The sequence below is a fragment of the Gigantopelta aegis genome, chromosome 7 (genome assembly GCF_016097555.1).
Source record: "Gigantopelta aegis isolate Gae_Host chromosome 7, Gae_host_genome, whole genome shotgun sequence".
In the NCBI taxonomy this organism is placed as follows: Eukaryota; Metazoa; Mollusca; class Gastropoda; order Neomphalida; family Peltospiridae; genus Gigantopelta; species Gigantopelta aegis.
The window spans coordinates 14,663,482-14,681,068 of NC_054705.1; the positions used below are offsets into that span (position 1 = coordinate 14,663,482).

General features: G+C 39.4%; 1 protein-coding gene across 1 annotated transcript; it reads left to right on the forward strand.

The window, feature by feature from the left end:
- The first annotated feature begins 580 nt into the window (after window positions 1-580).
- Window positions 581-15,287, forward strand: LOC121377919 (clumping factor A-like). The gene is made up of 2 exons (XM_041506016.1): window positions 581-693; window positions 14,495-15,287. The coding sequence occupies exons 1-2, from the start codon at window positions 581-583 to the stop codon at window positions 15,285-15,287; spliced, it is 906 nt and encodes a 301-aa protein (XP_041361950.1).
- Window positions 15,288-17,587: the final 2,300 nt, after the last annotated feature.

Sequence of the window (17,587 nt, forward strand, 5' to 3'; positions counted from 1 at the left end):
AGATAAAGATAAATGACATGCAGGGGCGGATTATGTTTTAGGTAAGGGGGGGGGGGGGTCCGAAGCAATATGTAAATCTTTATAATTTGAAATTATACATTTTACGTGGACATCAGTTTACACCTACGTGGTGGGGTTGTTATGTTTTTAGCCGGCGGGTAGTGGGTTTCCCTACAACTGGGAAACCCCCCATAATCCGTCCCTAACACGGGGTAGGGGGCTGTCCTCTGTCCCCTCCTAATTAGTGCCATGCAATTTTGAAACAAATATTTTTAATAAAAAACGAAACGCAAAACCTAGAATATACAAGGCATATATATACTCATGCAGCACTGACGTAAACACCACGATGATTTGCCCTCAATAAAGATCCCCATTCATAAAAAGCTCACGCCGTTTTTCATTGGTGTTTACTTTTACGCTAGAGGTCACGTGACGTCGTGTGTGACCCGGTCACACAGAATTTGAATCGCATCGTAGTGGCTTCGTGCCGCCTGACGCCGTCTTGACTATAACAGGTGGCGCATTTGCCCTGCTAACAAAAAACATACTTCCACGTTTACCGAGAGCGCTGTGAACCATGGGAACGAGCTTGTACATTTCTCAGACATCAAAGGCCACCTGCGTCACGCCGACCACAGGTAACTCTGATAAGATTTGTTCGACTCTGAGCGTGAGAACCATGGTCGTATCGTGAGCGCGCGAACGCGTGACTGGCGCGAGCTGTGTTCGACTTTTTTTCAGTCTGGGTGTTTTATTTTGATTTCGTTTCGTTAAATTTTATTTTAATTTCCTGGAATTTAATTACGGTTCAAGCACGCTGCCCTGGACACGAAATTTAATGATTAGCGATTGGTGAGAAAAAAATGTCGGTGTATGACTTTTAACACCTACCCACCGGCCTCGGTGGTGTTGTGGTTAAGCCATCGAACATATGGCTGATGTAGGGTACAGTACTGGGTTCGCAACCCGGTACCGGCTCCCACCCAGAGCGACTTTTAACAATGCAATAGGTAGGTGTAAGACTACTACACCCTATTGTCTCTCACTAACCACTAACAACTAACTCGCTGTCACCTACCGAGTGAGCCATTATAACTCCTGGATTTTTTACTCTCGTTCCAACCAATGCACCACAACTGGTATATCAACTGACAACGGCCGTGGTATATGCTATCCTGTCTGTGGGATGGTGCATATACAGTATATAATGGAAAATGTAGCAGGTTTCCTCTCTATTGTTGTCAAAATGACCAGATGTTGGACATCGTGCTCTAATGGTTTCGTTAAACAAACAAACATGTTTTTTTTTTTTTTTTTTTTTTTTTTTTTTTTAATACCTACCGAGTGAGACATAACTCTTTCTGGATTAGAGCCGGTACCGGGATGCGAACTCAGTTCCTACCAGACTTAATTTAAAGGACATGCAGTCTACATGAAGGGATGTTAAACGACACCCCAGCACCAAAAACAAGGTCAAAACTAAAGTCAATACAATTTGTCAAAACAGTGTGATGAATACAAAAGAGTTAATTTGTTTTGTTTAACGACACCACTAGAGCACATTTATTTGTTATTAATTGGCTATTGGATGTCAATTGGTAATTTTGACATTTAATCTCAAAGGAAACTAAATACATTTTGCATTAGCAGCAGGATCGAACCACCTAGGTGGATACATTCAATTGAATGGGTTCCAACCAGTGCACCACAACTGGACAAAGGCCGTGATATGTGGTTTTTCGTCTGCTTATAAAATAAGTGCATAATGGTAAAATGTAGCGGGTTTTCTCTTACGACTACGAGTCAATATTACCAAATGTTTGAAATTCAGTAGCCGATGATGAATTGATCAGTATGTTCTAGTGGTGTCGTTACACTAAAACAAAACAAAACAAAACCATTAGCTGCAAGGGCTCTTTTTTATGCACTTCCCCACAGTCGTGGGATACTGGTTGGAACGGGAAAAATACCATTCAGAGAATGGGTTTACTGAGGAGGTTAGATCCTGTGACTAAAGGATCCACAAAAAATTCTTTAACGACACCACTAGAGCACATTGATTTATTAATCATCGGCTATTGGAAAATGAAAGGAAATGTTTTATTTGACGACGCACTCAACAATTTTATTTACGGTTATATGGCGTCATACATATGGTTAATGAGGACACAGATATTGAGAGAGGAAACCCGCTGTCGCCACTTCATTGTCGGCTATTGGATGTGAAACATTTGACAATTTTTGACAAATAGTTTTTGAGAGGAAACCCGCTATATATTGTTTTTCATTAATAGCAAGGGATCTGTTATATGCATCATCCCACAGACAGGATAGCACATACCACTGCTATGATATACCATTCGTGGTGCACTGGCTAGAACGAGCAATAGCCCAATGGGCCCACCGACGGGGATCGATCCCAGACCGACCGCGCATCAAGCGGGCGCTTTACCACTTTTTTCTCTCTTTTTTTTTCTGTTTGTTTTTCTCATCGCCTGTTTATCCCTACACACCGCACTCCCGTGTGATAGTCTCACGAGCCTCTCGTTGAATAAATAACCCCTGAATTGCTCGGGCAGTCAAAACGATCAGCTGTTATTGGCCCTCCATTGATCCGCTCCAGTCATCACGGGTCGCATTCTAGTGAGCAAACAGTCCGAAAAACCCCCCAACAACCCAACACGACTGTCGTCGGTCCGCTTTTCAGCCGCAGTGCGGGACTTACCTATGGCAGTTTCGCAGTCAATTAATTTATTGCTGCGGATTGGCAGAAAAATCAATGTGTTTGTATCACAGGACTTGGTGCTGTCATTGTCTCGCGCGGTCTGATTAGTTTAGTTGCACGTGTGGGAACGCGCTGTGCACTGGTCTCTCACCATTCTTACGCGCTGATATTTATTGAGTTTTTATGGTTTCTTGACGTGCACTTCGGCATGCGCAATCGACTAAAATGCACGCGCGCCGTGTTGTGAGAACCGTGCTAAGCTGACAGTTTTGTGGGAAAAGAGTATTTACCATAACACCGTGTCGTACGGTGTCCACTTGACACATTGTTCGACGTTTCTAAATGAGTTCCATTATTATTTTTTGTTTTGTTGGATTGAATTCGTTAAATGGTACTTAGGGCCTACGTCTTCGTAATAGGCTAGAGAAGAAGATGAATAGGTAGAAGAAATTAATCAACGGAAAACACTTAAAACGAGAGGAAGAGTGAAGATTGAAATGGCGAGGAAGGGAAAACACACACACACACACACACAAAATGTATGTGTATATATATATATATATATATATATATATATATATATATATATATAGAGAGAGAGAGAGAGAGAGAGAGAGAGAGAGAGAGAGAGAGAGAGAGAGAGAGAGAGAGAGAGAGAGAGGAGAGAGAGAGAGATATTAAGAGCCATGCTACTTTAATGTGAAAATATTAGATACATGTATTTATTATAGTGTTACACGCATGCACGCACACACAGAAGATAGAGAAAGAGAGAGAAAGCGAGACATTGATTGAAACATACATACAGGGACTGAGAGAGAAAGACGAGGGGATATATAGAGAGACAGAGAGAGAGTTAGGAGAGAGAGAGAGAGAGAGAGAGAGAGAGAGAGAGAGAGAGAGAGAGAGACACACAGACAAAGAGGGGGGGGGGGGGCAGAGACAGATTGAGAGACTCGAGCCATCAATACTGTGACCCATCGCATCTCAGACGAGCGATCTACTACCCGTCTACTTCTCTCCGCGTGTACATATGAAGACGAGTATGAAGTCTCACTAGGAAAAATAAACTATATGATTGGTATTAATTTCGTCAGACGCCCAGGTCCCAGCGCCGCAACACCGAGGTCACGACGTCAGTGTTTTAGGCAGATTCCGCCAAAACATCACGTCGGCGATAATCCAGTTAGTGGCGTCCTGGTAACCCAAGCCGCGGCCTAATTACGGCAAGCTTAACGACATTACACCTTGGCGGCATTACGTAAACGGCCAATTCATCACGACCGGTTCGCACGCGTCACGGCGCGTGCCACAAAATACTTAGACTAAGAGTTAAAGTTTGCTTTTGTTTAACGACACCACTAGAGCATATTGATTTACTAATCATCGGATATTGGATGTCAAACATTTGGTAATTTTGACATTGTTGTCTTAGAGAGGAAACCTGCTGCATTTTTTTCTAGTATTAATAAAGGGTATTTAATATGCATCATCCCACAGATATGATAGCACATAACACGGCTTTTGATATACCAGTGGCTGGAACGAAAAATAGCCCAATGGGCCCCACCGACGGGGATCGATCCTTGACCGACCGCATATCAAGCGAGCGCTTTACCTCTGAGCTTTGCTCACAATATATGTTTGAATCATTATAATTATTTATTGGACATGATTTTATATAACATAATGTTGCAAAATACTTCTATTTAGTGTTTTTGTTTTTGTTCAGTTGCAGGTAGCAATCAAACTTAAATGATCTTATCAACCAGCATTTTTAGAAAACGTAATACTAACAACTTTAATAAATAAAAACAATTGTATAAATCCTAAATTGAGAATTTCGAAATATACTCTTCAAAAAAAGAAACGCAAAAGGGTACAAATGGGTTATAACTCCGATTTTATGTTTCCTACCGGTTCATGCTTTGTGAATATAAGGTCATTGCATGTCCCAAACACATTCCCACGGTTACATTCGATAAAACGCAGCTACTGTACAATAAAGTTCCAAAATGTGAATATTCGCAAAAACGCAGCCACGTGCAAACCATGTCACCACTGCACGTGCGTTGTCTGCACGTGCAACATGAACACCGACAGTATAAAAGTGCAGGGTGTTCGCTTGCCTGGCCTCTGTATCTGGCCGACAGTTGACAATCCAGGACATGCCACGTCTCAGTGAACCGCAGAGAAACAATGCCATCGGCCGACTAGACGCAGGCGAATCCAGAACGGCCGTTGCCAGGGCATTCCATGTGTCCCCAAGCACCATCTCCAGACTGTGGGACCGTTACCAGCAACATGGATCAACACGTGACCTCCCTAGATCCGGTCGACCACGGGTCACTACCCCCGGGCAGGACCGCTACATCCGGGTACGCCACCTTCGGGAACGATTGACTACTGCCACCTCCACAGCCGCAGCAATACCAGGTTTGCGCAGGATATCCGACCAGACCGTACGGAACCGCCTACGTGAGGTAGGAATTCGTGCCAGACGTCCAGTTCGAGGTGTCATCTTAACACCACAACACCGTCGACTCCGACTGCAGTGGTGCCAGATTCATCGACAATGGCCTCAACTGCGATGGAGACAGGTGTGGTTCAGTGACGAGTCCCGATTTCTGCTCCGACGTCATGATGGAAGATGTCGCGTGTATAGGCGTCGTGGTGAACGTTATGCGGCAAACTGCGTGCAGGAAGTGGACAGATTCGGCGGGGGTAGTGTCATGGTGTGGGCAGCCATCTCACACACTGGCAGAACTGACCTGGTCCACGTGCAGAGCAACCTGAATGCACAGGGCTACATTGACCAGATCCTCCGGCCACACATCGTTCCAGTTATGGCCAACGCCAACGCAGTGTTCCAACATGACAACGCCAGGCCTCACACAGCACGTCTCACAACGGCTTTCCTACAGAACAACAACATTAATGTCCTTCCTTGGCCATCGATATCACCGGATTTGAACCCAATTGAGCATCTATGGGACGAGTTGGACCGACGCCTCCGACAGCGACAACCACAGCCCCAGACCCTGCCCGAGCTGGCAGCAGCCTTGCAGGCCGAGTGGGCCACCATCCCCCGGGACGTCATCCGTACTCTGGTTGCTTCAATGGGCAGGCGGTGGCCGGCAGTTGTCAACACACGCGGAGGCCACACCCGGTATTGACTCCAGACGACCTTGACCTTGGTGGTGTGTCCTATCACTTACTCACAATGGACTAGAGTGAATTGTGAACAATCCTGCAACATTTGGTAATTATCGGACTCACCATTCAATAATTAAATCAATTCTCCAAATGTTACGACAATGTGGTTTTGCGTTTCTTCTTTTGAAGAGTATATTTATTTTCTACAAATCACATAATTTAAAATGATATCGATATTGATACGTAAAATGGCCAAGGATTTAGATATTATATAAATGTAAAATGAATGAATAAATGTGTCAATTCAAACTGAACACATTTAAGAAAATTTTACGTGTGTATATATATATATAGATAGAGAGAGAGAGAGAGAGAGAGAGAGAGAGAGAGAGAGAGAGAGAGAGAGAGAGAGAGAGAGAGAGAGAGAGAGAGAGAGAGAGAGAGAGAGAGAGAGAGAGAGAGAGAGAGAGAGAGAGAGAGAGAGAGAGAGAGAGAGAGAGAGAGAGAGAGAGAGAGAGAGAGAGAGAGAGAGAGAGAGATATATAGATTATTACCTGAGTGTTTTTCGGTTGCGAAGTTTGGGGATATGGAGAAAACGATATATGCGATTCTGTTCAAATAAATTTCTTCCGACACATCTTGCCAACAAAAAAATCCACCCCATTATTTGTTATACGGAGAATTGGGGAAAGTGCCCGTGGAATTAAATATTCAAAGAAGAATGGTTTGTTACTGGGCACGCATTATTTCAGGGAAACAATCAAAATTATCATTTCTTCTATACAGATTTATGTTGACAGATCATGTTACAAATGGAATAAATTATAATTGGCTCACTGGTATTAAACATATTTTGGAGCATTTAGGAATGAGCGATGTTTGGATATCACACACCTTTTTATCGTTAACTTGGCTCTCACAACAAATTAAAATTAGGCAAAATTATCAATATTTACAAATATGGAATAATAGCATATCAATGTCATCAAGAGGCAAAACCTGTCAACTTTTTAAAGAAGAACTCATTTTTGAAAAATATTTAAATATAATTCCCGAAAGGTTGTGGAGATTAATTATAAAATTTAGAACGTCAAATCACTATTTACCTGTCGAAACTGGAAGGTGGAATAACATATTATTTGAAGACAGATTGCGTACTTTATGTGATGAAAGTGACATTGGTGATGAATTCCATTATTTATTTGTATGTATATTTTTTCATAATTCCCGAGTAAGATTTTTACATCCCTATTATTATACTAGACCAAGCACCTACAAATTCAAAGAACTAATGAGCAGTAAGAAAATAAGTGTATTAAAGAAGTTGGCGAAATTTATAAATGTAATTTGCCAGGTTTTTAAACGTCCTTGTAACTGAATAACTCATGTCACAATCAAAACTGTTTCCTAGCTATATTACAATTATTATTATTATTATTATTATTATTATTACTATTATTATTATTATTATTATTATTATTATTATTATTATTACTGTACCATGTACTACCATTACTATTACTACTACTGCTACTATTATTATACTACTACGACTACCATTACTGCTACCACCATTATTACTACTACTACTACTACTACTACTACTACTACTACTACTACTACTACTACTACTACTACTGTTACAGTTATTATCAATTAATATCATATACAAGTAAATACATGTATTATGTATTATCATATGTTATTATTTCATCCTCCTGTAAACCATCTTGTCATGTTTATACTATTTATTATGTATGTTCCTCTAACGCCGTTGTGGAACGGCCTGAGTGTTATAAAGTTCTGTTCTGTTCTGGTATCGTCAATTTCATAAAATTATATTAGGAATAAAAATTGTACACGAGGGTAATAATCTCTTTATCATATAAGCTCAAGCTTAATACAGCGTGTTTTTGTAAACTATACACGCAACTTTAATTCCAGTCCGCCATTACTTGATATTCAAATGATGATCATATAATATCTTACGTTTTCAGTGCAATCAAAGTGTGTGATATATTTCAGATCACAATGTCATACTTTAAGAATTTGATAACTTTGCAAATTAGATGTAAATTAGTCGAGGTCACGGCACTAGATTTATTGACATTTAAGCAAACGTACTTAGGTGACACTCCATGATTGACGTATGCATTCATAGTCATCAAATAAAAACATTTCAGTGGCAATTTGACACTGAAAGCTGTCCAGCGTTCAGAAAACAAAACACTTTAGGCATAACTTTATTTTGATGTAAGGACATCCAAAATGACGTCATTCGAGTTTGACGTCATTTCCATTCAAAAATACACCGCGCCACATATTCTTACGTCATTTGAATATCTAGTAATGGCGGATTGGAATTAAAGCTGCGCGTACAGTTTACAAAAACACGTTGTATTAAGTTTGAGCTTATTTGATAAAGAGATTATTACCCTCGTGTATTTCGGTATCGTCAATATCATCTATTAGGAATAAAAATAATGTATTATGCTAGCCAGACGAAACCAAAAAACACTCTGGTAATAACCTCTTTTTTAATAACCCAACAATTTAATAATTTTCACCATGTTGTTGCTGTTGATTTCAGCGTCGTGTTAAATGCTTGTTGTGATTTCTGCTTGTAAAATACCTAAGCTAAGAATGCTGACTTCACCGTATATTCCACTTATAAAAAAAAAAAAAAAAAAAAAAAAAAAAAACTTAATAAAATAAAACTTTACGGTCTTTTTAAAATCCAGCTAACTTATTATATGTCGCCTCGCAGTTTTAAAAATATATATATCTAGCATTATCTAACAAATATGATTATTGTAAACTAATTCAGTGTATGTTTAACTGCAATTTGTATAAATACTGCATGTTAATTTCCCGCGATCGCGATCTGCATGCGTGCTCACGACCATAGGTACAACATTAACAAAGACAAAGGAAATAACCGAAATTGCAGTTAGGTATTCATTGATGCAAACAACTATTGTTTTTCTACAAATTTACATCAAGATTTACTTCTGTGTAATTGTATTGTTTAATGTCCGCAACGATGTCTCTTGACATGTGGGTGTCAGCTGACTCTGAAGCGTGACGTTTATTACGCCGAGAGCTTTTCTCAGTTCAGCCATCGAACGTTCGCGAACTATTTGATTGGTGTCCGTCGTCTCCATTTGGTTTAAGGTGAAGCGCTCAAACCAGTGAAGCGAACGTTTTGTTTTCGCTCGGTCTGGCTGAACTCGGCCCTTGGGATAGCCGACATGTCTTTCGGCCCTGAACTGACATGTGTATTCAAAGTGAAACACATTGTCGGTTTGTTTTTATTGCTTTGGTTCAAAGACTTTACAAAGTTAAAATAACAAGTTGCATATCTTCCAGACATTGAATCACCGTCACATTGCTGTCATACATGTCGAATGCATGCCGTTAAAATTAATAACCTTGATTATTAAAATTAGCAAACATCATAAGGCATACGCTGTATTCGCTATTATGCTAATTGAATATTTGGTGTTATTATGTTTGAGGTGTCGAATAGATTATGTAACCGTTTGTTCACATCACAAGATAGAAAATGGCTCAGCCAAAATTTTAGCCACTTGCAAATTTTATTAGCCTTTTTTGGGGTAAAAATAATTTTTAATTAGCCGATGGCCCTGGGGAAACCCCTGTATATATATATATATATATATATATATATATATATATATATATATATATATATATATATACATTCACGTCTACCATAATGTTATTTCTTTATAATAAATTTTTCTATAATTACATTTATCATAATGAAAATCTGTCATGACCATGCATTGTCAGAAGTTCTAAAGTTGAAAACGGTTGTTTGTTTACAATAACTGATGTTAGGACTTAGGCTCTTTTCATGTATTTGTTTAATATTACATTCCGTGCCCTTATTCAGTACATTTTCTAATCATAATATTAATACCTTAAAACTAATTATTTCCTTTTAACAATTAGTGTAACAAATCAAATATTTAGGAAAAAAGGTTTCGCGGAAATTCTATTAAATACCCACAAATTATCACTCCGTGCAATTTGTCTGATGTATTTTTAATTAACTCCCTTGAATCGAGGTCTCCTCCGACGGAAACATAAAACTGATACCATCCCTAGCGACCAGTCTTGGCCTCTGCGTCAACCAATCACGATTAATGCAAAAGATATATTTCTTTTCCGGATTAGTCCTGATGGCCTAATTTTAACACTTCTTTGAAGAAGTAAAAGAACGAGCGAGACGGGCGAGTGAGAACTGTCACTAAAACGCGAACGAGTATCAAGAAGAATGTATTTTCGAGGTCAACCTGATATAAACGTGTTAAAGTTAATCCTACTCGAGGGAACTCGTTTTTTGTGTGTGTTTTTTGGTGTGTGTGTGTGTGCGTGTGTGTGTGTGTGTGTGTGTGACTGAGGGGTTTAAGTTTCGGGTTTTATTTAACGACACCACTAGAGCACATTGATTTGTTAATCATCGGCTACTGGATGGCAACGATTTGGTAATTTTGACATATTATACCAGGGCCGTAGGCTAGCTAGGATTTTAATTTTTTATTTATTATTTTTATTTATTTATTTATTATATATATATATTTTTTTTTGGGGGGGGGGGGGGGCAATTGAATAGTTAATAGTCTAAAACTCCTTAAACGGTTAAGACGATTTTTCTTTAAGTTTCTATATTTTTTCCGTATTTTTTTCTGCCCCCCCCCCCCTAGCTACGGCCCTGTATACATGTAGCCTTAGAGACGAAACCCACTACAATTTTGTATTGGTAACACAAGGGATCTTTTATAAAGTTTATTTTGTTTAACGACACCACTAGTGTGTTAATTGTAATATTGTTTATTAATTATCGGCCACTATATGTCAAAAGGTTTCGTAATTTCGACATATATATGTAGTCTTAAAGGTAGGGTCAACTCAAACAAGACCCTTATGTGTTGGAAAGATGCATACCCGGACCACCAACACATACTGACACTTTAGCAAATGAAAAACGCGTAATTTTAGAGTTAATAAAAAACCATGATTATTCCTGCTAACTGGGGGCAGCCATTTTGTTTCGTTTTTGTGACGTCCGGTGGGATAGCTTGGGTCGAAGTGACGTCAGCTCCTGACCATCACCTGTATGTACAGTGTAAACAAAAGCAGTAATTTTCGATAAGGCGCTTCTCTTTGATCAACCTGACTTGTAAAACAGCATAAATGACGTAATAATATAATAAACTATTTAACTAAATATATTTCAAGTTGCATTAACGGAACAAAATGGGGTTATAGTATTTTTCTCTGTTTAATAATCCAAAGGAAAAATGTACACTATTACGCTTATTGATATGCTACGTTGGAGCAAAAACAACAACCCACGATACCCAAGTGATAATTTTCTGTTCTTTGGGACTACGTAATTGGTCAGTTCTGTGGTTTTAGATGGAACAGTTTTACAAAACTATTTACAGTAATAGTATTTACATCACAATTTTAGGGGCGACAGGTAATATTCCACAATACCGGTATGTATTTTTGTGTCTAGACAGCGTCAATTAATTGGCTCGTCTGGTTACCAATCAGAAACACACCTGCCAATCAGGAATCACAGGTAGAAGCAACTAACAGCATCGACCAATTAACTAAGAAAAAACTCCGTGTATCATTTCAGTACGTAGATTAATGCATGGGCAAAACATTGTTAATTGTTTCGACTTGTTGTGTAGCCACTTTGACAATGGTATTTTATTTTGTATTGAAAAACAATATATATAGTGCTGGCTTACTGGGATGTGTATTATTACAGAACATTGCAATGTATGACTATTTATCATCCCGCAAAAACCAGGTAGATTGTGTTTCTCTAGTTCTAAGGCTCATTCCTGACGTGACGAGTTAAGTATTACGTAACCACCAGCTCGCCAGAGGGCGTACTCACTGAGATGGTACAAAATGGCTGCGCCCGTTATATATAATAGCCGTCACATTTAACCGTTTTATTAATTAACTATACGATTATACGTGTTGATATTAAGCAATAATGTGCATTATATATCGTTGAATATGCATACCAGGCCAAATGCCTTAATTGTCCTCTCCTTTAAAGAGGAAGCCAGCTATATTTTTCTATTTATAGCAAGGCATTTTTTATATGCACCATCCTGTCTGTACATAAAAGATCCGTTGCTACTAATGGAAAAATGTACCGAGTTTCCTCTCTAAGATTATGTTTGACATCCAATAGCCAATTATTAATACACCAACCTGCTCTAGTTGTGTTGTTAAAGAAAACAAACTTTTTTTGTGACGTTTCTTTTCTCCATCAGCATATTATGACATGGCAATTTTGTTTATTCATTCGAACAGGTAATGATAATGAAAGCGAAAACCATGTGCTTTGACGTCAAAACATAAACCATGATATTTAAAAGATTATCTCCCCAGTGGGCCCCATTGTTCGATAGAAGATCCGTATTTCACAATTACACACCGCGATATGAGCTGTTTTATAGAACGTACGCCCGGTTTTAGCAGCCCGTCTTCGTCAAACTTCGTATCGGCGAATTCCCCGAACGGAAGATATCTGCCGGTCAGAGACCGAAGTCACTTTTTATTGTTTTAACTTCTGCTCCCGGACGCGTTATTTATGTTTTTTGTCTGCCGGATGCAACATCCCTAGGGACCTGTGGCTGATGTGTTTAATAATCAGGAGACCTACAAGAATATTCTTAAAGAAAAAAATGAATGAGTAAGAGAATGAATGAATGAATGAATGTGTAACGAAGAACCCAGCATGAAAAATACATCGGCTATTAGCAAAATGCGAAAGTGATGATCAGCATTCATATAAACATTCAAAAGTTAAATTTTTATTTCATTTCAATTTATTTCCGTGCTTATAGACGGGTTTATTGGTCAGTGACGTCAAAGTACTGTACCGGCCTCGGTGGCGTCGTGGTAGGCCATCGATCTACAGGCTGGTAGGTACTGGGTTGGGATCCCAGTCGAAGCATGGGATTTTAAATCCAGATACCGACTCCAAACCCTGAGTGAGTGCTCCGCAAGGCTCAATGGGTAGGTGTAAACCACTTGCACCGACCAGTGATCCATAGCTGGTTCAACAAAGGCCATGGTTTGTGCTATCCTGCCTGTGGGAAGCGCAAAGAAACGATCCCTTGCTGCTAATCGGAAGAGTAGCCCATGTAGTGGCGACAGCGGGTTTCCTCTCAAAATCTGGGTGGTCCTTAACCATATGTCTGACGCCATATAACCGTAAATAAAATGTGCTGAGTGCGTCGTTAAATAAAACATTTCTTTCTTTCTTTATCATGTACTGTTACAGATCAAGTTTGACTTACATGGCGATTTACCCATTTGTGACAGAGATATATGGTCCTTACTTTTCGGAGATATGAAAATTAGTTTTCCAGACTTTGTTTTTTGCAATGTCTCAAGATACTGAGCTAAACGTTTGTGCATAGCTTTATTAGGTAATATTAGAGATATTGAATGGCACTTAACCATATGTCAGTCGCCATATAACCGTAAATAAAATGTGTTTATTGCGTCGTTAAATAAACCATTTCCTTCCGATAACGAATAGGGAGTGCAGATTATACGTATAGTAATGAACAGGGAGTGTAGATTATATGTATAATAATGAATGGGGAGTTTAGGTTATCTGTATAGTAATGAATGGGGAGTGCAGATTATATGTATAGTAATGAATGGGGAGTGTATATTATAATTTATATTGTATATATTATTCCTTTGTCTTTCAGATCGTCCCTGTAACTTCCTTTAGTTAAAAAATGATAAAGGTCTTTAAACAAGCTATGTTTATCCATAACGGATCCCTAATATGAACAAAGAATGTAGGAATGATGATTCTGATATGTGGATCTAACCATGGGCACACAAGCTGGCATTTTAACTGGGATTGGGGGGGGGGGGGGGGGGGGTGTCTGAAGTAACGATGTTTGGTTATACACTATGAACCTGTTGAAGACCAAACTTTGCAATGCTAACTCCGCATATTTCCTGTCATGTTAATCGGGAGTAAGGGAGGCAAGGGGTGAGTGGAGATATTCTGGGATCCATCCGATCACCACACATGATGAGCTATTTATATTCTACAAATTTGCAAGGGTGGATCAAGGAAAGGTTTGGTGCCCAACATCCTTGTATAGATTCACTACTGAGATTTACATCAGCTTTTACAAACATAAAAAAAGCTCCAAACATATAATTTTGTGAGTGCATAAAAAAATTGATAGCCTACATGTAATATAGTCTAGGGGAGTGCATATTATTTAAAAGGAGTGCTTATTATACATACAATATAGACTGGGGGAGTGTATATTACATGTATACTATGGACTGGGGAGTGCTTATTCAACGTATAATGTTGACTGGGGAGTGCAAGTTCAGGGGAGTCCAAATTATATGTGACACCGGTACCGAGCAACGAACCCAATACCTACCAGCCTTATGTCCGATGGTTTAACTACCACACCACCGAGGCCGAGTCGATTATTTATTAGTTAATTAATGCGCTCTCGTGAATGTGCTGAATGAAGGCAGCTAACGATAATTCGTCGATAGCGATAACGCGAGCGATGACAGCGATAACGCGAGCGATGACGATAATGTGAACGATGATAGCGATAATGTGAGCGATGATAGCGATAACGCGAGCGATGACGATAATGCGAGCGATGACAGCGATAACGCGAGCGATGACGATAATGCGAACGATGATAGCGATAATGTGAGCGATAACGCGAGCGATGACATCGATAACGCGTGCGATGATAGCGATAATGCGAGCGATGATAGCGATAACGCGAGCGATGACGATAATGCGAGCGATGATAGCGATAATGCGAGCGATGATAGCGATAATGTGAGCGATGACGATAATGCGAGCGATAACGCGAGCGATGATAGCGATAACGCGAGCGATGACGATAATGCGAGCGATAATAGCGATAATGTGAGCGATGACAATAACGCGAGCGATGATAGCGATAATGTGAGCGATGGTAGCGATAATGCGAGCGATGACGATGTGAGTGACGATAGCGATAACGCGAGCGATGACGATAATGCGAGCGATGATAGCGATAACGCGAACGATGATAGCGATAATGGGAGCGATGATAGCGATAATGTGAGCGATAATGCGAGCGATGACGATAATGCGAGCGATGACACCGATAACGCGAGCGATGATAGCGATAATGCGAGCGATGACGATAATGCGAGCGATAATGTGAGCGATGATAGCGATAATGTGAGCGATGATAGCGATAACACGAACGATGACGATAATGCGAGCGATGATAGCGATAATGTGAGCGATGATGCGAGCGATGATAGCGATAACACACGGTAATTGTAGGTGTGTTTTCAGTTTGTAATTAGTAGTACCAGCCTCGGTAGCGCAGTGGTTAAGCTATCGGACTACAGGCTGGTAGGTACAGGGTTCGTAGCCCGGTATCGCCTCCAATCCAGAGCGAGTTCTTATTAAGGGCTCAGTGGGTATTTGTAAGGTCACTACACCCTCTTCTCTCTCACTAACGACTAACCACTAACAACTAATCCACTGTCCTGGACAGACAGACAACGTGCTTGAACCTTAAATGAAATGAAATGAGTGTTCCCCACCCCCCACCCACACCCCACACCCCAAGGTTGCACTGTATCAAAAAGGAAGGTTCCGTGTCAATGTACAATATTTACGGAGTAAAAACCGCTGCGGTTCTGATTGGTAATAACATGTGACATTGGTTATTTGTGCAAATACTGTTAGTCATTGCCAATAAATAAATACTTTAATTTGATACATGATGTTATTATGCAGTAGAAAATGGAACTAGGATTTTCAGTGGGTTGCTAATAAAAACCTTCATAAAATCTCTTACATGGTATATGATCCCCCCCCCCCCCCCCCCCCCCCCCCCCACACACACACACGTTTTCTTCCATATAGATTAAATGTGAGTTGCCACACTTTTAATTGGGGTACTGGGTGTATCAATACGTAGTCCGGAGGGACGTAGTAAATGTAGTTCTTACTACTTCCGGATCTTGTTACATACCCTATATAGAGCCTGTATTCAAAACTTGTGGTACCATGTTTCAACCGTTTCCCAATAGAAATAGTGCAACAAATGCACACACAAACCAAAAATGTATAACCTACCGTACTCACAAGATTGAAGCTCTTGCATCATTATTAACAAAATAAGTCTTCAATGACAACCTTGAAAAATATCTCCGCCATTTTAAATTTGCTAAGTAGAGGGAAGCAACTCGCCGTATTGACTTAAAGGGACATTCCCGAGTTTGCACCATTGTAAGCTGTTTCCGATTAATAAAATATTTCAACGATTAAGCTTACATATTAAATATATCTTCTTGTTTAGAATATCAGTGTCTGTATATTCAATGTGTTTCGGGTCGTCTTAATATTAGTAAGAAGCCCAAACTGGATTTTGTCTTCAAATAATTTCGTACGTACGAAAAACTATATTTTAGGAAATATAATGCAATTTAACCTAGTACAAATATTAGAACGATCGGAAACATGTTTAATATATAGCCACTAATATATTATGCAGAAAAATATATTTGATATGTAATTACAATCGTTAAAAAGTCTCTGTTAGTCGATAACATCTTAAATACTGCAGCAAACTCAGGAATGTCCCTTTAACGTGCCCCGTACACAAGTTAATACGCTGCTTATATCAGTTTTAGTAGTAAACGTTAACATTATTAGCAATAGGAATTGATTTGGTACATTGTAACCTCATGCCGTACCCAATAGCCGATCTCTGCTTTTGTGCTAGAGTGTCGTTAAACACATTCATTCATTCATTCATTCATTCATTCATTCATTCATTCATTCACTCACTCATTCATTCATTCACCATTCATTCATTCATTCATTCACCATTCATTCATTCACCATTCATTCATTCACCATTCATTCATTCACCATTCATTCATTCAATCATTCATTCATTCATTCATTCACCATTCATTCATTCATAATCTACTTATATGTCGGCATTGGGCTAGATACTCTTAGTGTTACAAACTGTCAATCGTGAAATTTCTGATGACCAATGAATCGCTATGTACCGTGGTATGTGCTGTCCTGTCTGTGGCAAAGTGCATACAGAATATCATAATTGAAAAATGTAGCGGGTTTTCTCTAAGGCATGAGTAAAACATTACGAAATGTTTGACACCCTATAGACGATTAAGTAATTAATTCAACTTATTTTTGTCCTTATATCCAATTACGGTTCAAGCACGATGTCCTGGGAACATACCTCAGCTATCTGGGCTGTATGTCTAGGACAGTGGGTTAGTGATTAGTAAGAGAGATCTTGCTGTAGTGGTCTTATTGGGTGGGGGCCGATACCGGGCAGCGAACTCAGTACCTACCAGCCTTACGTCCAATGGCTTAACCACGATTCCACCGAGGCCGAGTAGATTATTTATTAATTAATGCACTCTCGTGAATGCTGAATGAATGAATGCATGAATATTTAACAACACCCCAGCACGAAAAATACATCGGCTATTGGGTGTCAAACTATGGTAATTCAAAACATGAAGTGATGAATGCTGAAAGAAAGAAAGAAAGAAAGAAAGAAATGTTTTATTTAACGACGCACTCAG

Coding starts and splice junctions, on each gene's coding strand:
- LOC121377919 (XM_041506016.1), top strand. CDS start 581: ATGGGAACGAGCTTGTACATTTCTCAGACATCAAAGGCCACCTGCGTC. Junction 694..14,494: donor GTGAGAACCATGGTCGTATC/GTGAGCGCGCGA, acceptor ATTCGTCGATAG/CGATAACGCGAGCGATGACA.